This window comes from Ammospiza caudacuta, chromosome 13 (genome assembly GCF_027887145.1).
Source record: "Ammospiza caudacuta isolate bAmmCau1 chromosome 13, bAmmCau1.pri, whole genome shotgun sequence".
NCBI classification, from domain to species: domain Eukaryota; kingdom Metazoa; phylum Chordata; class Aves; order Passeriformes; family Passerellidae; genus Ammospiza; species Ammospiza caudacuta.
This window is the reverse complement of record NC_080605.1, coordinates 3,505,836-3,532,569: the sequence shown is the minus strand read 5'-3', so window position 1 is coordinate 3,532,569 and position 26,734 is coordinate 3,505,836. Positions and strand designations below refer to the sequence as shown.

Sequence of the window (26,734 nt, the reverse complement as noted above, 5' to 3'; positions counted from 1 at the left end):
GCAGCAGTCCCAGGGGTGAAATGTTCTGAATTGAAGAAGCTGCAGGGTGAAGCCTCCCAGGGTTGCTGCAGCACAGGGCAGCCAGGCTGGGTGGGCACTGACCCTGCTGCAGCCCCTGCCTCTCCTCAGCTGCACAGGGCTCACAATCACTGCCCAGGGAGCAGGGAGGGAAGGTGTGGCACAACTGGCACACTCATTGCAGCTGAAGGTTTAAGCTGAGGCAGATCAGAGAACCTCCTGCAGGCAGCTGTAACTGCAGCCACGTTCCTCAGTGCGCAGGGCGTGAGGGCGCTTGTGCCTGGCAGGGCCTCCCACCCCTCTCTGAACTCATGCCAGGGCACAGGGCAGGAGACTCCCATCTGCTGGGTTACCCCTGTCCTCCCCTGGCCAGCCTGCCCTGCTTTCCAGACAGCCTGGCTGGTTTGAGGCTCCTCCCTGCAGGTGCTTTCCCCATTCTGCTTCGCTTTGCTGGGAACTTGTGCACAAATCCAAACAGTTCTATAGGAATAATGGGAACAGGGAAAACACTGCTGGGAAGCACTGCCCACTGAGCCTGGGCTGCTCCAGCTGGGCTGTGCAGAGCCAGCAGAGAGCTGGGCAAGCCCTTGAGAGGCTTTCCTGTCAGGCCTCTAACTTGTCAGTGACCCTGAGAAATGTTCAAAGTCTCTTTTCCCAGCCCAGCGCTTGAAGAAGCAGTCAGGGCTCTTCATTTCTCGCTCTCAAGGTTGTTTATTGTTCCTTATCTATAAAATTCTTTCTCCTGCCCTGCCCAGGTCCATCCAGCAGGACAGTTCCAGGCACTCTGCCTGCCCCCAGGGCAGTGTTATGGCTTTATACTAAAAACTACGTGTGCAATGGTTACAATTACTTCCCAATACCCATCACCTGTGTTAGACAGTGAGCTTCTACTCTAAACCAATCTGTGAGTGCCACCATCACAGCAGGAGATGGAGGCCAAGAAGAAGAAGGAGAAAGGCTGGACATGCCCAGATCCCTCCATCTGGCCCCACTGAATCTCCATTCTAAAAACCCCAAAATCAACTTTTCACCCCACGATAACTTCACTATCATTCTACTTAATTTGTCATGGCTTACAGATCTTCATCCAAGGTTGGTAACTTGCTCAGTGGGTCATAATCCAACCCACAGGGGCATCTTGGGCTCTGTGCCAGGGTCTCTGAGCCCCCTGGCAGGGTCTGGGCTGCTCAGGACAGCCAGAGGGATGCTCTGGGCCCTGACACTGTCCCAGCAGTGTGTGCCCTGTGACAGGACAGGGAGCAGGCTCTGACAGACACAGCTCTGTGAGCAGCAGTGCCAGACACACAGTGAGGCCTGTCAAGCACCTCTGCTCCCATTCATGGCATTTTTTCTCTTCCAAGCAGATAACATTATCTATCCTACCCACTTTGAGCAAATATTTGAGAGATAAGCAGCACTGTTTGTGCTCAGCAGCGAGGACTGGACTCTGCTCAGCACCAGGGATGCTTTGCTGCTGTGTCCTGCAGGGCAGGCTCGGGTCAGGCTCAGTGTCCCACCTCTAACCAGCCCTGTTCTCCCTCTCTGTGGCATTTCCCACAGCCAAGCAGAGCTGAGAGCCCCCATAAAGCCCAGGGAGCTCTGCAGAGCTCACTCCGTGTTTGCACTGAGGGCACACACAGGGCAGGTCCAGCAGGGAGGACACCAGGGGCTGCAGGACAGCCCCACCACGTTTGCAGGACCCACAGAGAGGCATTTCTCTCTTCTCCCCCTGCCCTCCCACGGAATGAAGAAAGAGACACATTTTAATGACAGTTTGCTCAAATGTGCGTTCCCTGCTGATTTGACATTGGGCAGAAAAAGTGTCTACAAAATCAATTTTTAATAAATGTAAACAACTTAATTATGAATGACAAGAATATCACTGAGCAGTTAAATATTAATCATGTAATTACTTAAATTAATACTTTTAGTGCAATAGTGTGGTAGAGAGTTCTGCTTAGGCAGTGTCACTGTGCTGGCCAGAGCAGTGACAGGGACCACAGCAGAGGGACCTGGGGGCTTTGGGGCCTTATGTGCCACAGCCCCACTTGCTGATTGTGTCACAGGTCCCACAATAGTGGGTGCTCTTCTTAAGACCTCTGGAACCAGATTTATTGGGAAAGAACTTGTATTTTCTGTTCAAAATAAAGCTGTCAAGAAAACAGCTGAACTGGCCCAAGGCAGAGAGCAAACTGCCCCACCCAAGAAACTTTACTGTCCCAAAGTGCCCTAAACTCCCCAACAGCTGTGTGTGATGTGCAGAGCCACAGGTGTGCTCTGTGATGCCACAGGTGTGCTCTGTGATGCCACAGGTGTGCTCTGTGATGCCACAGGTGTGCTCTGTGATGCTCTTTGGGATGACCAGAGGTGCTCTGGAGGGACCTGGGGTGCCAAAAGACCTGTCTGCCTCTGAAATGGAGCAGGGGGAGTTGCTGAAGGATGTGGTGTGTCCTGAGCTCTGCTCTGGGGCTGCACTCCCTGCCCTGCAGCCCCTGTGTGCTTCTGCCTGCACAGGATGGAAAATTGGTCCCCAGAATTCAGGGGGGCAGCAGCCCTCTGTAGATACTTGCAGGCAGCACAGGGCTTCTTTCCTTGCCCAAGAAACTAAAGAAAAGAATTTACTGGCACTCTTGTCCTTGTGGGTTGGCTGTCTTTGTTGTTTGTTTTTAATCTAATAAAAGAAGATCTTAATATCATGGTAAAATTGGTGCAAAGCTGGAAACTCACCCCCCGGCGTTTTGGCGAAACATGATTGAAAATGTGAAAGCCTTCAGCAGAAACAACAAAAGCACAAAGAAACAGCAGGGATGGGATCAACAGGTTCTGTGCTGGCTCTTGGGAGAGGCAGAGCAGTGCATCCAGCCAGGGCTGGAGGTGCCAGGCTGGGCAGCAGCCCTGTGGTGGCTCTGTGGCAGCATTGGGCACCGTGCCCTGGAGGGCTGGGTGGGCAGCACTGCAGAGCAGGAGCTGGGAAAAACACCTTGCTGGGAGGGCAGGAGCAAGCCAGGAGGGAAAAGAGGGGACTGGGAGGATCTGAGCTCTGGCCAGGGTGATGGAGGCCATGGAAGGACACACTTGGCATCCTTGGGCTGGCAGCTGCTGGAGCTGGTCCTGCCTCAGTCTGCTCCCTGTGTGGAAATTCCGTGTTGGACACAGATGATACAAGTGTTTCTAAATGAGAAAGTGAAGCATCTCTTGCAGAAGGTGGGGGTGCTGAAGGATGTTCATTGTTCAGACTCGCCCTTGCTGCAGATCCCAGTGCAGCTCCTTTGCCTTGTCTCCCCTCCCTGTGCCTCCTCACAGGCAGCACTGTCAGTACATTCCTGTGTGCCATAGGCAGGGGCCTCCTCAAAGTGCTAATTTATCCACCAGTACAGTGCTGGTTGCCATGACCACCCATAAAAACAACATTTTCAGGGTGATGGGTGCCCACTCTGAGCTGCAGCAGCTCCCCATGGGTTTAACCTCACAGCACAGGGTGGGTCCCTGGAGGGAGCAGCTCCCTGAGGCTGCCAGCCAGGCTGTGCCTTGTTTCTGAGTGATCATCAGCACATCTGGACAGGGCAAACCCTTCCTGTCCCCCTGCTCTTGCTCACCTGACAGCCTGAGTGTATTTTGCTCCTCATTTTGTTCTGGCACCACAGACCCATCCATGGAGAGCTCTGTGTCCCTGTGCAGAGCATGGAGCTGCTCCTGTCACTGTGCTCCTTCCCACAGCCTCGCACATGGACAGGAATCCTGTCAGGAACTGTCCATTTGAGTCCATTTGTGCTCTCCCAGCATTGCACTTTCCCAGGTGCATTGGACTTTCCCAGGTGTGGTTTGAGCTGTGAGGTGGGAGGAGAGGGAGCTCTTTCCACATGCAGCATTACAACACGCTGCACTGAAGTTGGTTCTTGGAACGTAGCATCCCCCTAAAATGTCAAATAAATCCTTAAACTATTCATCACTCTGTTTTTGGGGTGGCAGTTAAGTCTTTCAACACTCTGTGAGTTTCTTTCCCCAGCAGTAATTTTGCTGGTGAAGAAATACAGCTCAGGGCACTCCACAAAGTGGAGCCTCAAAATCCATGTTTTGTTTTCATTACCAAAAAAATGCTTTACTGCATTAAAGAGTGGCCCATTAAAATGTTGTACCCTGTCTTCTGTGCACCCTGTAGTTGTTGGCAAGCCTTCCCCTGTGCCTGTGAAGAACAGCTTTGCCTCTGCAGCCTCCAGAGAAAGGGCAGCACAGGGGAGGAGGCTGCAGCCACAGCTCAGCTTGTTCACATGCAAGATCTCAAAACTTCCAATAGCCATGCAAATTGACTCAGTAAATGTATGTACTGAACCTTCAGCTATCAGTGCTTCCTCTGCTTTCAGTGTATCCCAGCACAGCACAGTGCCAAAGGAAATAAATTAACTGTCTGGGTCCTGGAGTGAAGTGTGAGGCTGTACAGAGCAGTGTGTTCAACTGTCTTGGGGAAATGGCCCTAAAATAACAACAAGAAAGAGCACAGTGAATTACAGGAGGCTTACTGAACCTTGGGATTATATGAATGAAATGTTGCCAGGTGAACTGGATGGCATTCCCCGATACTGTAGGAACGCTGGAGGTTGGGGAAAACAGTAAATGTTATAATTGGGGTTTGGGAGAGCACTTGGTTATTCTCACAAGTAACCCAGACTAGCTGGATGCTGGCATGAGAGCAGGCAGCAAAACCTGCAACTTCCTTAATTAAGAGGGCAGAAAGGCTTTTTAGCAAAATTTAGCTTTAGTTATTATTTCCACATTTTATTTAGATACAGATGGCACATTAATAAATTTACAGCCATATTAGCAAGTTATATCAGAGCAAGGTGCAGCTGTGGGTCAGGGCCCAGGGCGCAGCAGGAACAGCAGTGGGGCAGCAAACCTGCAAACCTGACCCTGGGTGGGCACTGGGGTCACTCCTGAGAGCTTGGGCTGGGGCTGGGAGCAGGGGGGCAGCCAGGCTGGGCTGCAGCAGCGCTGGGCATGGCCTACAGCAGGGTTTGATAGCTTGTTTTGCAGGGAAGGGGGGAGCCCTGCCCTGGTCCCAGCTCCCCTGGGTGTTTGGAAGGGCTGGCTGATAGTGAAATGCAGCCAGCTGTGGGATGGCCTCTCTGGGAAATGGAGTCCTCATGGCAGGATTATTTAAGGCTGGACTTTGAAAGATGAGCCACTGTGCAGTGGGGAACAATGCTGCCCTGTCAGAGAGATGGACTCAATTACTTAATAGGTCGTTGCTGTCTGTCCCCTGCGTTTTCCCTTTCAAGAACATACATTCAGCTGGGTTATTTCTCATGGGAAGACAAAGCCTTGTGAGAGGAGGGGAGAGCCTGGAGGAGCAGCAGCCAGGCAGATGCTGGTTTGCTCTCCATGGAGCAGGCTCTGGAAAAACCTGGAGTGCTCTGGCTGATGTGTCCTTTGGTCCCATAATCAGCTGATCTCCTGGTCTCACAGGTCTTGCTCCTGTTTTTTTCCCTCACAAAAGATTTTCCATGGTGCTCTCCCCCTGCCAGTCTCATCCCCAGCACTGCTGATGGTGACACTGTGGGGCTGCATGGGCCACTGGTGTCTGGTTTTGTGCATTGGATGGACACTGACAGCTCCATCCAGCCCATCCCAGTGCCTGGGCAGCCTCTCCTCCAGCACAGAAAGGCTTGGAGGGTGTTTGATCAAATGCCAGCCAGGCTGGAGGCCGGCTCATGGCCAGGAACCCATCCCTGGAGCAGCCACTTGGAGCAGGACGTGGAGGGCAGGGATGTGTCACAGCCAGGGACTCGTGTTCTCCCCTGGGGCCCTGGGGTGAGCATTCCAGATGTGGGGCGAGCATTCCAGATGTGGGGTGAGCATTCCAGCTGTGGGGTGAGCATTCCAGATGTGGGGCGAGCATTCCAGCTGTGGGGCGAGCATTCCAGCTGTGGGGTGAACATTCCAGCTGTGGGGTGAGCATTCCAGCTGTGGGGTGAACATTCCAGCTGTGGGGTGAACATTCCAGCTGTGGGGTGAGCATTCCAGCTGAGGTGTGATCCTCCCCAGCATCTCTGGGGTGACCATTCCAGGTGTGGGTGATTCTCCCCAGGTTCCCTCTGGGGTGAACATTCCAGGTGTTTTCCAGGTGTGTCCAGGGCTCCTGCCCTCCTGCACATGTTTGTCCCCACATTAACACCCTGCATTACCTTATGCACCTTGAATTGATGCACCTAAATTGGTTGTTCTCAGGCCCCGAGGGTGTGATGAGATTTTGTCTCTTTTGCCCATTTCTTTTTCTCTTCTCTTTTTTTCCAGAATAAGTCGTCTGTTTAATGGCACAGAGCCCATTGTCCTGGACAGTTTAAAGCAGCATTATTTCATTGATCGAGATGGGGAGATTTTCAGATATATATTAAGCTTCCTAAGGACATCTAAGCTACTGCTCCCAGATGACTTTAAGGTAAGGAAAGCTAGAGTCTGCAATCTGTTTTTTCCACCCGTTCTGTCATTTGTTTTGGGGCAGGTTGGTTTGTATGCTTGACCTAAACACACTTAACTAAATGCTGCTGTTTATTTGTTAGGATTTTTAGTACTTGTGTATTACACCCGGGATGTTATTATTTAATAAATGGACCGGTGGTTGTCATGGATACAGAGAAAAGTTAAACGATGAAGCTTATAGCTAAATCAGTTTTTCTGAACTAATTGTATTTTCTCACATTTTTAGCTTATTTATCAGGGTATAACAACAATTAAGAAGCAGCATCAGCAACTTGCACTTAGCAGGGTTTAATGCTCAGGATCTGAAAGAAATGTTTCATATTTGATATGCAGAGGACTTGAACTGTGTAAATCTTTTTCTTGTTGGTATAAAAATGAAACCCTTAAACAAGCCCATGAGGATTTGTGTTAGACATAACCACTGCAGATGGTTTGATTTCAGGAAGTAATCAGCTCACAGTTAATGTCAAAATATTCTTGGGAGCTGGAATTGACTGAGGGCTTTTTAAGGAGCAGGACATGCTTTGTGTGAAGCCATGGTGCTGGTTGTTTCTCTGCAGCCCTGATTGTTTAAATGCTCTCCTTTTGGCCTGGTTTGTGTGGCTTTGCCCTGTCATAGACATCCTTTAAGAAAAAGCCTTTCCTTAGGATTTTTCCTCCTGAGAAGCTGGGAGGCCTCAGGAACAAAATGCAAACAATGGTTATCTGCTGCTGTGGAATGCAACAGGTGCATCTGTGATTGGTCTCATGTGGTTGTTTCTAATTAATGGCCAATCACAGTCAGCTGGCTCAGACAGAGAGTCCAGGACAGAGTCTTTGTGATCATTCTGTCCTATTCTATTCTTAGCCAGCCTTCTGATGAAATAATTTCTTATATTCTTTTAGTATAGTTTTAATGTAATATACATCATAAAATAATAAATCAGCCATCTGAAACATGGAGTCAAATCCTCATCTCTTCCCTCATCCTCAGACCCTTGTGAACACCAGCACATTGCACTTTAAAAACTTCCAGCATTGCCACCCTGATGTAGGAAAATTAGAAGACAAAAGTGTCCAAACTGCAGGTGACAAGATTCAACAAAACCACTTATTCCAGGGTGCAATGATGAATAAATTGGGATGGCAGGTGGGGATCTGCTTGGTTAGAGGATGCAGAGCATTGCTGGGAAGGAAAACTCCTGCTTTCTCTGAAGTGCCATTTCACTTTGCTGTACTGGCTGGGCACAGGATCCCTTGGTCAGCTGTGACTGAGTGCAAAGTGCTGGTGCTGGCTCCTGCTTTGGAGCAGAGCTGCTCCTGGTGCTGCCAGCTCAGCCATCCTCACCTGAGGCAGGAGGACAATCCTGTCTGACCCCGTGGGAGGGTCTGCAGTCACTTCTGCAGCACATCACAACCTGCAGGACAGGTTCTGGCAGCCCTGGTTGGAGCCCCAGCCCAGAGGGGCTGCCCTGAGCACTGGGTGTTCCTGCATGGGCTGGGGGGAGAAAATTGCAGAGAAATGAGGGAAAACCTCAAACCTGTGTGTGGTGGTGGAGCTAAAGAGCAGAGCAGTGCTGGGGCTGTAGGATGGATGAAGGGAAGGGTGGATGGAGAGATGGGAGAGGCACAGGAGAGCAGCTGTGGTTTGGACAGTCCAGTGTGAGAAGAGGCCACACCTCGAGTGCTGTGTCCAGTCTGTCCCCTCAGTCTGGGAAGGACTTTGAGATGTTTGAGCACATCCAGAGGAGGCAACGAGGATGGAGAGGGGCTGGGAACACAAACCCTGTGAGGAACCCCTGAGGGAGCTGGGGGTGCTCAGCCTGCAGAAAAGGAGACTCAGGGGTGCCCTCATCATTCTCTGCCACTCCTGAAAGGTGCCTGTGCTCAGCTGGGGCTGGGCTCTTTCTCCAGCAGCACTGACACAACCAGAGCACACAGCCTCAAGCTGTGCCAAGGGAAATACAGGCAGGAAAAAGTTTTTCATGGGAAGAGTGATAAAGTTCTGGAATGGCTGTCCAGGAGGTGGTGGAGTCACCATCCCTGGGTGTGTTTAACAAAGCCTGGATGTGGCACTGGGTGCCAGGGTTGAGCTGTAGGGGCTGGGCTGGACTCCATGACCTTGAAGGTCTCTTCCAACCCAGTGATTTTTGTGAATTCTGTGAAGAGAGAAGAGAGAGGTGTTTTGAGCTGATCATGGCCTCCACCAGCACCCAGATTCCAGAGGGGCTCAGTCCCAGAAGCAGCAGCTTTGGCTGGAGCCTGGAGGGCAGAGGGTGCCCAGGTTTGTGTGTGCAGGAGCCTGGCAGGGCTGGGGGGCTGTGCCTGCTCAGCCCCTGCTCCCCATCCCCTGCACCTCAGCTCCTCCCTGGGAGAGCTCAGAGCAAATCCAGGCTAATGAGGGCTCAGGAACAAAGCAAAGCCTTGCTAGGTGGGGAGTAACTAAATCAAAATGCATAGAAGAATGAATGCTCTGTAAAGCTGTATTAAAACTGCACTGTAAACGGATTTAACTTCACAGAAATCGTGTCATTTTGCCAGCATGATTAAAGTGACAGAAGACAATAATCAAAGGCAGCAAATGGAATCACTTGGTGTTTCTAAATGCAAAACTCTATTTAAGGTATAAAACCTGACAGCTTTTCCAGTGAGACTTGCATTAAATGTTCTTTATGTCAAACAAAGCACTATCAAGTGTTTTGAATATTTATTAGTTTTTACCCCTTAATTTAATCAAGCAGTTTATTAGCCTCAAGGTTTAGCTAAGTTGCTTTTCAACTTGAATCGCTGCTCAGATGGTTATTTTGGAAAGTTTGGAATGTTAGTACCACACCAGCATTATTGTGTTTGCTATTTCAGTGTTGTTTTCAGACGAAGTTAACACTGAAATGCAGAGAAAGTGGGGTGTGTGTTCCAAGGCTAGTGATTCTTTATTATCAAGTCTGATGGTGTGTTTACAGTGAATATTAATTACACTTGCAACTACTACTAAGACAGAGCTTGAAAGTGTCTCCCAGACCTTGCTGCTGAAGGTAGCACTGCTATGGTTGCTGTGATTTTCCCAATCTGCCCTCCCTGAGCCCCCCTGGCATCACAGGGGCTCCCCAGGACTGTCCCCTTCACTGCCCATGCCCAAGGGCACCCAGAGCCAGGAGCTGCTGTGAGCCTTGTTTGAGTCTCACTCCTGCTCAGAGAGCATCAGACACACACAGACACAGAAAATGTGAGTATTGTAACACACAGACACAGACAGTGTGAATATTGTAACACAGACACAGGTAGTGTGAGTATTGTAACACACAGACAATGTGAATATTGTAACACACAGGCAATGTGAATATTGTAACACACAGACACAGGCAATGTGAATATTGTAACACACAGACAGTGTGAATATTGTAACACACAGACACAAACAGTGTGAATATTGTAACACACAGACACAAACAGTGTGAATATTGTAACACACAGACACAGGCAATGTGAATATTGTAACACACAGACACAGACAGTGTGAATATTGTAACACACAGACACAGGCAATGTGAATATTGTAACACACAGACAACAGGCAATGTGGATATTGTAACACACAGGCACAGGCAATGTGAGTATTGTAACACACAGACAATGTGAATATTGTAACACAGACGCACACAGGCAATGTTAGTATTGTAACACACACAGGCAATGTGAATATTGTAACACACAGACACAGGCAATGTGAATATTGTAACAGACACTGCAATGTGAATATTGTAACACACAGACACAGGCAGTGTGAGTATTGTAACACACAGACAATGTGAATATTGTAACACACAGGCAATGTGAATATTGTAACAGACACTGCAATGTGAATATTGTAACACACAGACACAGGCAGTGTGAGTATTGTAACACACAGACAATGTGAATATTGTAACACACAGGCAATGTGAATATTGTAACAGACACTGCAATGTGAATATTGTAACACACAGACACAGGCAGTGTGAGTATTGTAACACACAGACAATGTGAATATTGTAACACAGACACAGGTAGTGTGAGTATTGTAACACCCAGACAATGTGAATATTGTAACAGGCACAGACAATGTGAATATTGTAACACACAGGCAATGTGAATATTGTAACACACAGACACAGGCAATGTGAATATTGTAACACACTGACACAGACAGTGTGAATATTGTAACATACACAGGTAATGTGAATATTGTAACACAGACAACAGGCAATGTGAATATTGTAACAGACACTGCAATGTGAATTTTGTAACACACAGGCAGTGTGAATATTGTAACACACTGAAACAGACAGTGTGAATATTGTAACATACACAGGTAATGTGAATATTGTAACACACAGACAACAGGCAATGTGAATATTGTAACTCCTCTCAGAGAGGGAGGAGCACAAAGGCACAGGACAGCTGAGTTCTGTGTGGATTACAGAAATCACCTGTAGCCCCAGAATGACAGGGCCACCACTCCAGTTTATTAATACAGTTACCAATTTGTGTGCTTGCATCTGAAGTCTCCCAAACTGACCTCAGGAAATAGTTGTCAGTGTAGAAGTGAGCAACTTTCTTTCATAGCCAGCAGTCAGATCTTCACAGCACCAAAAATACAGGAGAAACATTGAGTTAGGATGACAGTTTGTTGTTTCATGTAATAAAGAATAACAAGTGAAAAATGGACAGGAAGGGCCATTTCAGCCTGCTCAGGAGTCAGCATTAGGTACAAAAACAGAGGGTGTGTTTGGCACTGAGGGAGCAGCAGCAGCTCTGTGGGACACAAGGGCTCAGGCTGTGCTGGGGGCACATCTGGAGCATGGAGCACCAGCACTGCTGGCCTGGAGTCACAGCCAGATGTGAAGATGTCACCCCTGTCCCAGGTGACTGCCAGAATCCATCCCACTTGAAATCCACCACAGAAAAAGCTTTTCTACTGAACAAAAATCAGAACATTGTTTTGTGAAAGGCAAGAGGTTTTTTGCATCTTTGAGAGGTCTGTCAGTGTTTCCCATGGGATCTGCATGCAGGCCAGGAGCTGTGGCTGGGGAAGGGCTCTGTGCATCCCTGCCTGTCTGCTCCCTTCCTCCTGTGGCCTGGTAGAACTTCCCACCAGCTCCTGCAGCAGCCACAGGGGTTCATGGGGGCTGTAAAGGCTTTTGTGGCACTTTACAGAGAAAATTAAAGGCTGAACTCTTTATCTCCCCTTTCAGTCTGTCAGAGAGCACCCTACTTGTGACTGCACTGGTGTGGGAATCTCCTCCAGAGGAAAATGTATTCCTAAACAGAAGCAGCTGCACTGTGTGTCGCAGTGCTGGGCTCTGGTGCTGCTGTTGGGGAGCTGGAACACAGGGAATCAATGCCTGTAGGGAATGGGAGATGCTTTGGTCCTGCAGGACAAGGAATCCTGGTACTGTACAGAATCTGCTGTGAGTGCTGGCTGCTCTCAGCAGCACTGCCCTGGAGAGGCTGAGGTGTCCCTGTGCTGCTGTGGCACAGAGCTGTGCCCTGGGCTGGGTTCAGTGTCCCCCTGTGCCCTTGGCTGCTCCCTGCCTCCCCTGGATGGGGCCATGTCTGCATCTGCCTTTGGTGACTACTGAAACCAACAGCATGGAAATGTTCTCCTGCAGTTCTGTGACACCTCCCTGCTGAGGGCTCTTGTGGGTTTCATTCTTTCATTCACATTTCATATTAAACTCAAGTAAATCTTCAGGGTGGGGTTTGATGTCTGCAGTGCAAGGGTGGCAGTACCTGTGCCAGTTTTACCTGTGCAGACACTCCAGAGCTGGGCTCTGCCAGGCTGGTCACAGACACAATTCTGAACAAGGTGTCAAACCTGAGGGAAAAGATTCTGGGCTTGGTGTGCAGAGCCCATGACCCTGTCCAGGCACAGGATGCAGAGAACCTGACCCCCATGCTGTGAGCCACTCACTGTGTATTCCTGGCTCTGTGAGACCCTCCTCCCTGCCTAAACACACTGTCAGATTGCTCCAGGATGCCCCAGTCCCTCCCTTTGCAGGAAGGCCAATGTCCCATCAGAGGAGCAAGGGCAGTGGGCAGCAGTGCAGGGGGGTCACACAAGGTGTCCCTGGTGTCCCTTCCCAGCACTGTCACTGGATTTCTCTTGCTGCAGAAGACACTTTTTTATCCCCTCCCCTTGTTACTGTGCCAAGCACAACCAATTCCCCTTTCTGGCCCTGCCTGGCAGTGGTGCCCATTCCCTGGCAGCAGCTCCTGGCAGCAGCACCCCTCAGTCCCAGGGGCTGGTGCAGGGCCCTTCTGCAGGTTCTCAGCCCTTCCCAGATCTGTCTGAACCCCAGTGTGGAGCAGGCACAGGCAGGAGAGCCTGACTTTAGAGATGAACCCAAACTCAGCACATGATGCTCAGCCCTGCCCTGGTTCCCACACAGCCCCTGAAGTGTGGCTCTCTCATTCTGGGGGCAGCAGTGGAAGAGCTGTTCCATCTGAAAGCAGGTTTCCTTCTCACAAAATGGTACCAGGATGTGCAGTTCATGCTATTCATTTTAGGGCAGATGCCAGCCAGCAAGGGTCCCTGCAGAGCTGCAGTGATGGGGTGGGTGGGCTGAGCTGGCTGTGAGGGAGCTGGGCTGCTGTGATGTGGGTTTTGCTGGTTTGTGGCATTGCTGCTCTGGCCTGGGGCTGCAGGACCATGGAAGTCCTTGATTCAGGACCCTGCCAGGCCAGGGGAGGCAGCCAGAGCCTCTGTAATGGGATGGGCTTTGCATCCACCTCAGGAGCCCTGTGCCACTCTCTGCTCTCAGCAATGAGGGGCTGTTCTTTCTGTCACTGTACATCTCCTCCAGGTTTTACTGATGAGTTTTCTTAGCACATATTCACTTGATTGATTCTATAAATAATACCTTATTTTACAGTGTCCATGAACCCAGACACTCTGAAACTGGTTTTTCAGGACCTGCTGAAAGCAGCAGATGACTTTCCATTGCCTTAGAAAGTGCTGGGTGCTCCTGTTCACTCTACACCATTCCATTTTCCCTTAGCATTGCATGTTTCCTTGCTTGGAAAAGCAATCCATGGCACCAACAGATGCCAAGGGAGAATTTGGCAGCCAGTGCCCACACCTCTGTACTGCACAGTTTGGTGTAAAACTGTGCTGATTCAGTGTCCTGCACAGAGGTTTCAATTTTTTTTTTTTTATATTTAGGCCACTAATCCCTGTAGGTTTGAACTGATCCCCGCTCAGCACTGAGGGAGCATCACTGGTGGGCAGAGAAAAGCAGTGATGTCCAGCAGAGAGAGCTGGGTCTGGGCAGGGTGAGAATGTGAGCACAGGGCTGTGGGGCTGTGCTGTGTTACCTGAGCCCAGGCAGCCTCCACAGCTCCTTGCCTGGCCTGCTCCCAGCCCTGGCTCTGGGTTGTTTGCAGCATGCTCTCCGCATGATTTCTTCTTTAATCTTCTGTGTTTTCCATCTTCAAGCTGTCCCATGAGAGTGTTTGTTGCCCTCATTTCTTCCCACTCCCTCTTATGCCTCTCCCTCCCTGCTCCTCTCATCCTGCAGTCCTTTTTTCTGCCTTGGCTGTGTGCACATTGTCCCCACCTCAGCAGACATCAAAGCGGTGGAAAGGATTGGATGTCCCTTTTGTGAGTGATCACCTTGCCCTGTCACTGTGAATATTCATGTGTCCCCGGGCTGCAGCAGCCCTGGGGTGAAGCAGCACCTCCACTACCGGTGGGTCTGTGGTGCCAAATTTGAGCAGAGATAACTGCTTTGGTTCAGTCATACCCTGCAGCAGGAGATTTTACAGGTTAATTCCAAACCAGTGTGTGGAGTTGCACCTTTTTGTGCTGCATCTCCATTGGCCTTTGATTCCCCTCCTCCCCAGTCCTGGGGCACAGCACACCCGTTACCTCTCATGTGCTTTTGGTGCCCATTTCCTGGCTGCTTCTTGTCATATCATTCCCTCCAGTCCAAATGATCTCAGCCATTTCAGTCTTGATTTTTCCTTTCATTTTACTTTTCATGTCACTGGTGTGGAGCTGGCCTTTGTCCAGGTGTTGGCTCCAGCACAGCCCACAGGGGCAGCTGTGGGGCAGCATTTGAGGGTGTCGAGGGGTGCAGAGCAGGGAGAGCACAGCCAGGTCCCTGCAGGGAGGAGCTGAGCTGCTCCTCTTGCCCTGGGAGGCTGGAGAAGGCTGGGGGAACAAAGTGTCCCCAGGGCCTGTCCCTCTCCTCCTGGGCTGGCTGGGCTGGGGGCTCGCTCCCTTTGGCTCCGCATTTCAGCTGAGGTGGGAAAATCCGTCAGAATCTGATGAAACAATCACTGAACTGAGAATTGGATCAGATTGGGAATTGGAATTGCCCAGAGCCCAAGTGAAGTGATGGACAAATGGCAGGGAAGAGCTGCTTCTGTTCAGCCCTTGGAGCACACGGCTGAGCTCCCAGCCATGGTCAGCTCCTCCCTGGGATTTACCAGGCTCCAAAGTGCACTGAAATACATGAATAGTCATCAATGGCAGGCAGCTGCTCAGCTGCTGGAGCTGAATTCCAGCCTCAGCAAGGCAGGTGAGAAGTGAAGCTGAACTGACATCTCCATCTCCAGCACAGCTGTGGGATCAGGAGTGTCCGAGCTGTGGGTGAGGAGCAGGGCTTGGAACATCTTCCCTTGCACCAGGGAGCTTTGTTTATTGCAAGCAGCTATTTTGATTTCTTAACCCAGGAGTGGAGCCTTCTGGCATTGGGCTTGTGGGATAATGAATGAAAGGATAATTCAGTGCCGGGGGAACCCCTCAGCCAGCCCAAAGGATGGAACACCAGCACGGTGAGGTTTCTGTGGAGGTGTGAGTGCGTGGGACCTGTTGCCTTTGCTCTCCTGCTGACAATACAGAAGCCTAAGTAGGTCAAACAGGAACAATACTCATTTTTAAAAGAGAACTATAAGCATTTCTAGTTTCTCTCTCTCCCTCTCTTTTTTTTTTTTTTTTTTTTTTTTTTTCCCAGGACTTTAATCTTTTATATGAAGAAGCAAAGTATTACCAGCTGCAGCCAATGATTAAGGAACTTGAGCGGTGGAAACAAGAGAAAGAACAAAGGAAACACTTCCAGCCTTGTGACTGCTTGGTTGTGAGAGTGACTCCGGATCTGGGGGAGAGGATTGCACTGAGTGGGGAGAAGGCTTTGATAGAGGAGATCTTCCCGGAGACGGGGGATGTCATGTGCAACTCGGTGAACGCGGGCTGGAACCAGGACCCCACCCACGTTATCAGGTTTCCCTTGAACGGATACTGCCGGCTCAACTCCGTGCAGGTAACGAGCGAGCTCCCCCCGCCCGGGCTGCCTCTGCACTCTGCCTTCTGCAATTATGTGCACATTATTTGCTTCTGCCCAATTACTTTCGGTGCTTAGACTGTGAGGAAATATTTTTCTGCCTGGTGAGATCACAGTCTTTCAGGTTTTCCTAAGTCTAAGCAGAAAAATACATTTAGATTTTGTGTATGTTAGTGCCATGCTGGCCTCATAATGGTGTTATACTGATAAATGCTAATTTTTTTCATCAATGTATAGCCTTTGGCAGTTTTTTTTTTCCTCCAAAGTGCCTCTAGGAAGAAAGAGAGAGTTCCAAAAACTACAAAAAAATCTCCACACCATTTTATAGAAAATGCAACAATGTGTAAATGCATAATTTATGTCTCACTCATAATTAAATGATGGTGCCTGCGGGATGGACTTAAAAAAATTGATCTCTGCACTTTTTTTTTTTTTTCAAAAGGATGTTCTATAAAAATTGCCCACAGTATTTTCAACAAAAATGTATTTCATTTTATACCCAGAGTTTTGACATTAGGTTTAACATTAAACATATGAAACAAAAGAAGATAACTGGACAGATAGGTGGATGGCAGCAGGAATAAATAGGTGCTGTGTGTTGAGGCAGCAGCCTGTGGGCAGGCAGGGCCATTTCTCAGGGACCAGCAGGGCTGAGCCACAGCTCTGGGCAGGAACCAGCTGCCCTTAACTCGGGCAAGACAGAGCTCCTGCTTTCCCTGTGTGCTCCTTTGGAATACCCAAACAGCAAAGGGTCGTGATGTGGGCAGGGAAACCAACCAGGAGGGGAGCATTTCCCAAATTCCCATCCTGTGCAGCTGGGCTGTGGCTGTGGGAGCCTTGGGAAGCTCCTCTGTGGGCACAACCCCAGGGAGGAGCTGCTCTGGGGCAGGGGCAGCAGCAAGGGGGGACACGAGCCTGGAGCTGTGGGTGCTGCACGTCAGGCTCAGGCTCCTGTGTCTGCCAGGCTGCCAAGGGACACCTTCAGCAGGGTCCCCTGCACGTGTGAAGGTGCCAGGAGTGCCCCCCTGCATGGGCAGCATCCCCTGTGCCCCCTGTGAAACCAGCCCAGGGCTCGGGGGGCTTTGGGTCCAGGTTCCCCAGGGGTGCATTTGGGTGAACTTCACCAGGCTGGGGTCAGTTCTGCACAGTCCTGAGCAGTGTCACGCTGGGCAGGGTTTGGGCTGGGGGTGCTCAGAGGCAGCTCTGGTTTTGGCAGTGGGACAGGGAGGTGTCCCCATTGCTGTGCTGGGAGGAGAGGCAGCAGCTCAGCTCAGCTGGAGAAGATGATTTGTGTCCCTGCCGTGGCACACAGTGGCTGCAGAGGAGCATTTGTGTCCCTGCCATGGGACAGAGTGGCTGGAGATGATTTCTGTCCCAGCCATGCTGTTCATAGGAGCCTTTAGATCCCACCAGCAATGAGAGGAGCAGAAACCATGCAGGGTCCCAGAGAGCAGCTCAGCCCTGCCTGGCAGAGCTCTGTGTGCCCACCTGGTTGAGCACTCAGCTCTTTTATGCAGTGCTGTGACTCCATGGGATACATGTGTAGTAAAAGCTGAACACTAATTGCTGTCATTATTTGAATGTGTTTTGAATTTGGTCAAAATTCAGACAGAATCAAAGGGTCTCTTTGCAAGTTCATGTTGTGGAAAAAACTTTCTGTCGAAGAGTCTGCAGTATAAGTAATCCTGTCAAATTACATCATTTTACTAAATTACATCATTTTACTATGTAATTAATAGAAAGTGTTTTCAAACACTTTCTGGAAAATGATGCATTTCTGAGACCAAAGACCAATGAAATCAGCAGCTAATTAGCATTGGCTCTGATTAACTCTGGTCAGCACTCAGGCACTGCTCTTCCCCCTCCAAGGATTTTTTTGGCAAAACAATATTAAATCAAAAGCTGGAAGTGCAGTGAAAATCTCCAAAGTGAGAAAACCTCCACAGTGAGGCAAATGCACAGACTTAGGAGAGATGGGGAGTGATTGGAAGAGCAGAATTGCTTGCAGAGAGTCCCACAGAGCAACACAGGAAGCCTGTCTGCTCTTTGCTCAGGTGATACTTCTGCCTCCCGGTGTTCTGCTCAATGTATTTGGTAGCACAGTTGCAATATTTATAATTTTTTTTCTATATTTGATAAATATTTTCATTACATGCTTTATATCAAGAGTTGTGCATATAAAACAAAGAACATCAACACCTAATAGGCAAAAAAAAATAATACAGTAACTCTTAATTTTACACCCATTTGTAATTATATATAGGTACAGGTTTTTTCAACTCCTGGCAATAGGTTCTGGTGGGAGTCACCAACCTGCCTTAGAGAAAATTCTGTGATGCTCAGGAATGTTGAACATTAAGTCTTCATAATTAAGAATGTATTTGTTAATATTCTGCACAATTTAAAGGAAAGGATCAGGTTTCCATTTGGTAAACCTCCCAACAAAGTCAGATGTGCTTGGAATATTGGAAGGCAGCATGTATTAAATCTGAGCACAAATCCCCTGTTTAATAATGTGCATGTGTCCCTGTGCATGGGAGAGGCACAGCTGATCTGAGTTTTTGGCAAATTCTCTTTGGGGATTTTCAGCAGAGCAGCAGAGATGGTCACTGCTTTCCCCCTGTCCATATCTGTCTTCAGAAGAAATACAATGTATAGAATGAAATTCTCTGAATGGGATTTAAACCTGTTCAAATGCTGCTCAGTCTCATGGGAGCACTGAAAGGAGCCTTTCCCCAGACCTGAGCTCAGCTCCATCCCAGTGACACCCAAAACTGCTGTGTTTAAACATCCTCAGCATTGTTTACAGCATTTGGCCTGAGAAAATTGATGATCCCAGGGTTTCTAACTCCAGATTGCAGCTGCAGTCTGGTCCTTCAGCATGTTCTGGGCAAGGAGGAATTGCTTTGTTGGCTGTGCTGCTCTGAGGTGCAGTGTCTGCCTGGGCTGGCTCTTGCACAGAGAGGCTCCATGGAAAGGAATCTGTGTTAAATCCAGCTTTCCACAGCTTTGGTGTGAGGCAAGCCAGGGGCACCCCCTGCTTGTTTTGTCTTACAAGCAAATTCATTTTAAAAACTTTTTAGCAAGGATTTTGAAGTCCCTTCTCTCTCAGAAATCTCACCTGCCAATCCTCTGTTCCACTGTGCAGTTCAGTGGGAGAAGCCTCCTTTCCCATGGCTGGATTGTGTCTCATCTTCACCCTGTCAGGGCTGGAGCAGTGATCCCAGCACAGAACAAATCCCAGCCTGTGACACAGAGCCTGCTGCTGTCCTATTCCTCCTTCTGTCCAGACTCCTCCTGCCTTCCCCTCTGAGCAGGACAGTGCTGGTGTCTGCACCCATGTCTGTCCTAGAGGCCCCATACAGCCCAGGGGAATGAGAGGGATGAAAGTTTTCTTTCTCTGTCTTATATGTATTTTATTAACCTGCTCTCCTGCCTCTTCTTTTCTTCTCTCCCACTTCATTTTTATTCCATACTCTGGTGTGCTTTTTTGATTTTTCACTTTCTTGCAGTGTAGAGTATGTGAAAATCAGGGCAGAAGTCAGGGAGATTTGGCAGATGTGACTTTCTGAGGATGCTAAGTCCCTGTGTCCCAGGGCCAGGCAGAGCTCCTCAGGCAAGCTGATTTTCAGCACACTGGGCAGGACTTAGGCAAACTCTGCTGCAGCAGCCTCTTCCTTTGCCCATCCTTGGAGCCAGGGCAGAGAGAGTGAAAGGTTTTAGTCAGCCCTGAAAGCCAAAGCCTGGATTAAATTCAGATGGATGACACAGGCAGCCCCAAGGAGGGATGGAAGGGATTAAAGGCAGCAAATGCTGCTGCCATGGTTTGCACTGCACCAGGACAGCACCTTGGACACAGCTGGCCCTCAAAATCACCTTCCTGGGAAAGGCAAAACCAACACTGAGGCAAAGGAAATGGTGCCCTGGGCAATGCAGAGGGGTCTGTGTGAGGGCAGGGCTCTGCTGGGAGCTCTGACCTGCTCACAGTGAACAGAACACGAACCAGACCCCTTCAGGAACCTGAGCTCAAGGAGGAATGAGCTTGTGGGAACCCAGAGCATCCGTCTGTCCAGCACAACCAGGACCCTGCCAGGGGGCTCAGAGACCCTGGCACAGAGCCCAGAACACCTGTGGGTTGGATTGTGACCTGTGGAGCAAATTACCAACCTTACATGAAGATCAGCAAGCCACAACAGTTTAGGTAGAACAATAGTGCAGTTATCACGGGGTGGAAAAGTCGATTTTGGGGTTTTTTAGAATGGGGGTTCAGGAGGCAAGATGGAGGGATCTGGATGTGTCCAGCCTTTCTCCTTCTTCTTCTTGGCCTCCATCTCCTGCTGTGATGGTGGCACTCACAGATTGGTTTAGAGTAGAAGCTCACTGTCTAACACAGGTGATAGGGATTGGAAAGTAATTGTAACCATTGCACACGTAGTTTTTAGTATAAAGCCATAACAGTGCCCTGGGGGCAGGCAGAGTGCCTGGAACTGTCCTGCTGGATGGACCTGGACAGGGCAGGAGAAAGAATTTTATAGATAAGGAACAATGAACAACTTTGAGACTGAGAAATGAAGAGCCCTGACTGCTTCTTCAAGTGCTGGGCTGGGAAAAGAGACTTTGAAACTCTTCTCGGGGTCACAGCGAGCACCAAAAGACCCTGAGATGAGCTGACTGCCTGCAGGTGGATGTGTTGCTCAGACACTTCCCTAGGATGTAGAAGTTTGTAAAGGGCTTGGTCCAGGTGGCTGTGGGTGCAGAGGTGTCACACGGGGCTGGTGCTGCTGTGAGCAGGATCCTGGCTTTAATAAACCATGGGGTCACCTCCCTGTTCCTCAGTGGGAGCCACACTTGGGGTGAGGCTCTTGGAAACCAGCACAGGCTGCTCCTTGGTGGCATTTATCAGTGGAGAAAAACACAGCAGCCATTTTTCCAGGTGCTGCCCAGGACTCAGGGGAGCCTGAGTGGGTCCTGCATTGTGACCTGCCCAAGGTGGGTCTGGCATCTGCCCTCACCTTGCTCTGCTGGGAAGCTGAATATCAACACCGCAGCCCCGTTCCCAGAGGCAGCATCAGCATATCCTGGGGGAAATGTGCTGTGTGACAGTCACAGAAATTAAAGTTGCCTCTGGGTTCCTTAAATTCGTGCATCTAAATTGCACCAACTTTTCTTCAGGAGAAGGAGAAAATACATATTTGGGCAGTACAGATTAACCTCTTTCTTGGGCCAGAACATTTCCCTGTTGCCCACATCCTGTCCCTGCCATGCTTTGCTCCCTTCCAGCGAGGGCAAACAGCTGTGATTGCCACAGAGAGCTGGTGGATCTGTCATTTGAACTCCTAATACATTTTCATCTGCCAAGGAAGAGCTTCTCAGCCCCCCTCTCTCTCAGGCTGTTCATATTACTATGCCAATGATTAATTGGCACTTTTTATTAGAACTTAAAGCTGATGTTGCTTTATATAAGGAGCGAGAGCATCAATATCACCACAGTCCAGTATTTTACTATATAATGTACTAAGCTGCTGCAGAGTGCTTATTTCTTTGATTAATTTTTGTTTTCTACAGAGGTTTGCTGAGAGCAAGACTTTAATCACAGTACAGTCATTTAACAATAAGTTATAGAATTATAGCTGAATAATATTCATTCAAGGAGGCCTCAAAAGACTAAATCCACCATTTAGATCTGGTGCTTCCAGATGCTTTTATCACTAAAATTTCCTAAATATTAATCTGATTGTTTTCCCTCCACATTGCAGGTGCTTGAAAGGTTATTTCAGAAGGGATTTAACGTGGCAGCTTCCTGTGGCGGTGGGGTGGATTCCTCCCAGTTCAGCGAGTATGTGCTGTGCCGCGAAGACAGACGACCACAGCCCACCCCAACGATCAGAATAAAACAGGAGCCCCTGGACTAGAACCCTCCCCGTGCCCCTTTGTAACCGTAGAAGTGTTCAATAGTCCCTTATGTGAAACACTAAGGATTTGCAAAACAGTATTAGCAAACAGATTTGGACTTTCTGTTGCCCATCAGTGGTACTCTGAAACTACCTGTCACACAGCCAGCCACGGAATGCGTCTGGAAATCCACTGCCTGTCGCTCACGGTGGAGCTCCTGAGCACACGGACTTGGGGCTGACCAGCAGTGCTGTGGAACAGGCAAAGCTTTGGAAACCCTGGCCCTGGCCTGGACTTCTGCAGCAAGAGCCATGGAAGCAGTGGAAGGGACCAGCAGGAGCCCGGGGACAGCCGGAGCTGCGGGGACGGGGGCGTCTGCGGGAGGAAGAACCCCAAAAACTGCACTGAGAACCTTCCCTGACCGTGCCCCTCCTCCATATCAGTCCCCTGGTGATTGTACTCACCCACACGAGCAAATGGCTTATTTTTATACTACATTTCCAGCTGAGGTCTCTCTCTGTGAACAGGATCCAGAACCAGAAAAGGACTGATCCATAGTCACTGGTGCTCAGTACTTAACCCCCCACAAACCAAACAAAACAAGTGACAAGAAATTAGACAGGCCCACTTATGGCAATATTTGCAACAGTAGGGATCTGGAAGCACAAAATAAAATGCCATCCACCATCACACGAGGGTCACATACCCCACAAGGAGCTGTAGCTCTTTTAAAGCCAATCTTGTTTTGACACAGCAACTGTTAAGTTTCGCATCATCAAAGAAGTGTGGTTCTACCAAACAAGCCACCCCTTGTTAATCATTTACTGACCGTGTTAGAAGCCCACATTTAGCAGGAAAGTTTAAGAATTTTGGACAAGCCCACTCTTTATGGGTCTGGAATTCTTGCAAAGAGTTGTTAAAACCCTGTATTGCCATTGCCAGATGAAAGCAGGACACCGTCGGGTTAAATTGTTTTATTATTTTAAATTATTATTAAAATTTGAATTCTGTAGCTGCCCTCTATCTGTGTAGCTTTCTCTGTCACAAAGTCAGGGGTCTGTCTGCAGGAGGGTCCTGCTTCTACCAGGACTTGGCACTGACTCACAGGGCTTTCTAACTCAGGAGACAGCACCGTGTTTGCAGGTGCAAGGCTATAAATAGCATTCTGCTAAATCCTGTTTATTGCTCTTTAGCATGATTGGGTCCTCAATCACTAATTCATGTGTTAATCACAATTTAGTTTCTCCCACAATAATTTATAGAATACTGTTGTAGATGATGAATTTTAATTAAAGTCTTTTTAGATGCATAAATATGGCCATATGGAACAAGGGACAGAGTATTAAGTGGTCAACAGTTCTTAATGCAAATTGATTGCAATCAGGCAAAATTTAAAAGTCAAGTTTAAGACTAGTATTTTCAAAAGCAATGAGCTGTACTGACTATCCAAGGTAAAATCTAGGCAGGGGTCTAATTTTTGGAAAAGGGCTGGATACCTGTCCATGGAAAATCAGACCTCTGCAGGTTTTCTCACCTTGGTCACCCAACCCAGAAATCTCTAATGGCAATCCTGGCCGGTTGGCCTGCTACCTTAGCAGAACAGTTGAGCAAATCTGTCTGCTTTAAGAGTTGTAAAGTTATTTTATTTTGTGGTTTTATACTTGTACGACATTCTAAAGTTGCTAGGCATTGCCATATTTGAATATATGGCACAACATTCACCTTTGTATGTAAGATATCTGTAGAATTGTATATTATACATTTAATATTGTAAAGAACTTAACGTATAATTGTCATGTATTTGTGTATGCACATTTCTTATACAGTACTTCATGCCATAAACATTTCTGTAAAGTAAATGAACAAAAACAAGCACGTAGGGTGGAACACTCACTGTATCTCCCATGTTGTTTGAAAGAGGTGAGAATTTTTGATTGCGTCTTCTCCAGCCCTTTGCTCCATTCAGCTTGATGTAGCCATGTCTTACAAAAAGATAGAAGTGTTTTATTTATTACTTTCATACCTTTAAGTCCAAAGTTTCCCTCAATAGCCCATTCAGGTTCTTGTTTTTATCCTGTATCCACTCCTGTCCTGCCCTCTGGCACGGGGTGAGCTGAGCGCTCCTGGCAGCACACCCTGTCCAGCTCTTACCTCTCAGCCAGGGAATAAAGGTGATTTCCATCCCAGGGGAACCCTGCCCCTGGTGCTCTCCCCAGGCAGCTCTGGGAGTGCAGACTGGGATGGTGCTTTCACACATCTGTGGAACGTTGGAACTGTTTGTGGTTGCTTGGTTGGGTGCTTGGTTGGTTGGTTTCTCCTCAGTTTGGTGTTTACTGTATTTTTTTATGGCTCAATAAAGCAGCTCCCATAGTTGGGGCAGCTTTGCTGAGGTGGCATTGGAAAGGGTTCCAGGCTGCACCAGCCGAGTTAAATGTGAACTTGAGATGGAAAGTTTAAACCATGACATCACAGCATTGACTGCAAAACAGCACAAAGGCTAGGAAGACGTGGAAACAATCACTTTCTTAGAAAAAAAATGCCTTTAAAAAAAAAAAAGTTAAGCTAGGACATGTTCTTTTAGTTAGTAACTTCAGGTCACTTATTTAAAGATTATTACAGTTTCGTTTATATATTTTTTACTTATTTCCCTATATTTTTAGGCATCAATATCAGCAAAAAACTGATTTGAATATCTACTTCTGGCCTTAAACCACAGCAACATAACTTAATGAAGAACATTGCTCAGCATCACTAGGATGTTTTAAAGCACCACAGAACGCTGGTGAAGCTGTGGTGTGCAAAGGCCAAGAAGCAAAGCACAAAGCACAGCCTGGTTCTTCACCTGATCCCATGGAGCAAAACTGTTCTGATTCTCTGTTGCTGAGCACTGGCCCCGTGTCAGGCACGAGGCTTTGAGCACTTTGTGTCCAGGCTGTCCCAGCCCCCGTGCAGACAGAAAGGGAGAGAGAATGTTCTGTTGTGCTTTTGGGCTCCTCGCTCCAGACAGCCACTGCTGAGAGCATCCATTCTCTGCACTGATGGCACCGAGGTTTGCTGACAACTTTATTAGATGTTTCACAAAGGATAAGAATCAGCACAACAAAACATTGAAGTATTTGGTTTTAATATTTGTTTGTGGGTATTCTGTTAATATTTTAACGCAAAATGTTTCTGACCAGTGCTTAAGAACTACAAGACAATGTGAAATTCATGTTTGATAAATTAATACTGTATGTCACTCGATGTGTTACTTTAGTAAATTGTTTTATTTCTTTACAAAATAAGTACAAATAAGGGAGTATGTTTTCACACAAATTGGGGGTATTTACCAGTATGTACAGAAATCATCAAAATAACGTAACTCTAATAAACACAAGGCCTTTATAAACAATATGTACAAATTATCAATACATTTAAAACATAACTTTACACTTCCTGGCCTTAAATACCTTATGAATAATCTTTTGGCTAAATAGCAGCAGTATAAATTTTCTTCTGCTTTTCATAAACCTTAAAAAATAATTAAAACCTTTGTTTTTAAAACTATTGGACAAATAGTTCTATTTGTGCTTTCGCTATGGTTTCCCATCAAAAAAAATATTGCCTCAAAAAAGTGGCAAGCATAACATAGTAAAAACAGAGAAGATAAATAAGCAAATGTCTCCCTTCCGTGGTACTGTAACACTGTTAATGAACTCTGCAGCACAGCCCGTGCCCCTGCTGTTCTGTCCCACTGATCCCCATTGCTCAGACCCACACCAACCACTTCCCTGTGGGCCCAAATTCTGCTTCAGCAAAGCATTTCCAAGGCATTCACCCCACCTTTAGGTACTTACAGCTGCTCCTCATGCTCAAAGCCACGTGCCTGCTCAGGAGCCTCTCTGGCTGGAGCCTGGTGCAGTGTCCAGGGCAGAGGTGTCCCCACTCCAGGTGCCACCGCGCTCCCCATGCCAGCAGCGGCCCCAAAAACCTTTACAGCGACTTTAAAAATCATATAGAATACTCTAAAATCTTTACCCAACAATATTCTCTTTTAAAACCACCATTAAACCATACTATTTGCAATAAATAAATTAACATTTTTTAGAAAATAAAACCCAACTTTGAATCTCGTCACTAACCAGCTGCTACAAATGCGCAAAAGGTTGATGAGATTGAGAAAACAACTGGAAGCAAGTCAAGGTAACTCAGCTGAGAGCCTGCACACACATTTCATACACTTAAGATTTGGTTCAGCAAATGGCTCAGGAAATGAGCTGTGCAGTAAAAGCAAAAATCCTAAATATATAAAATTTGTGGGAGTGTGCAGTGGCGTCTCTTGGCTGTGCAAAAAATTGCCATTACAACTAAGTTAAATAGCAACAGATATCACCATGGTTAGTGAGACAGTGCTAGTAAACTGAAAATAAACCCAGCACCAGGAGTGAACACTCAGGTGAACACAAGGCTGGGACCACTCCTGTGAACCTGTCCCAGGCCTGGCCAGGAGATGGTTTGGGTGAGCCATTGCATTTGTGTAACTTCAACACCAGCTACTTTAGCCTTACCTAAAATGGCCAGATGGAGCAAGATTTTGATGTTGTTTTTTTTGTGGAGTTAACATTTTAAAACCTTTTGCACATTTTCTGTGTTTTTTTTTTTAATATATATATATATATATTTTTACATAAAGGGAATTTATTGCATGTGTCTGACAATTTTACAAAACAAAATTACCGGAACATTGACTTCTGAAAAAAATAGAAGGCACATTAAAATGACAGCTTTCAAAGCAAGTTGAGCTTCTGTGGAGCACTCAGTAGGACTGTTGGCTTTATTTCAGCAGAGCTCGGTAGAGCAGGAGCGAATGGCTCATTTCCCGCTCCTGCTCCATGTAGAAGATGAAGTCCCTGAGGTTGACTCGAGTGATTTTCTGCCGGGGGTACTGCCGGGGGGAGCCCGTGCCCAGCCCCGCCGGGCTGCCCCCGCACAGCCCCACGCCCTGCAAGAGAACACAGCACAGTGAGCCCTGCAGGCCAGCCTGCCTCCTCCGGGCTGCAGGACCC

At 48.0% G+C, this 26,734-nt stretch overlaps 2 protein-coding genes across 2 annotated transcripts in view; one reads left to right on the top strand and one right to left on the bottom strand.

The window, feature by feature from the left end:
* KCTD15 (potassium channel tetramerization domain containing 15) overlaps positions 1–25,334 on the top strand; it is a 48,959-nt gene extending 23,625 nt beyond the window's left edge. The window contains exons 3-5 of the mRNA XM_058813332.1: positions 6,310–6,454; positions 15,471–15,776; positions 21,554–25,334. Coding sequence (XP_058669315.1) covers positions 6,310–6,454; positions 15,471–15,776; positions 21,554–21,709 — 607 coding nt within the window. The 3' untranslated portion in view covers positions 21,710–25,334. The remainder of the gene's footprint in view (positions 1–6,309; positions 6,455–15,470; positions 15,777–21,553) is intronic.
* LOC131563330 (transcription initiation factor TFIID subunit 4-like) overlaps positions 24,994–26,734 on the bottom strand; it is a 155,923-nt gene continuing 154,182 nt past the window's right edge. The window contains exon 15 of the mRNA XM_058813325.1: positions 24,994–26,670. Coding sequence (XP_058669308.1) covers positions 26,503–26,670 — 168 coding nt within the window. The 3' untranslated portion in view covers positions 24,994–26,502. The remainder of the gene's footprint in view (positions 26,671–26,734) is intronic.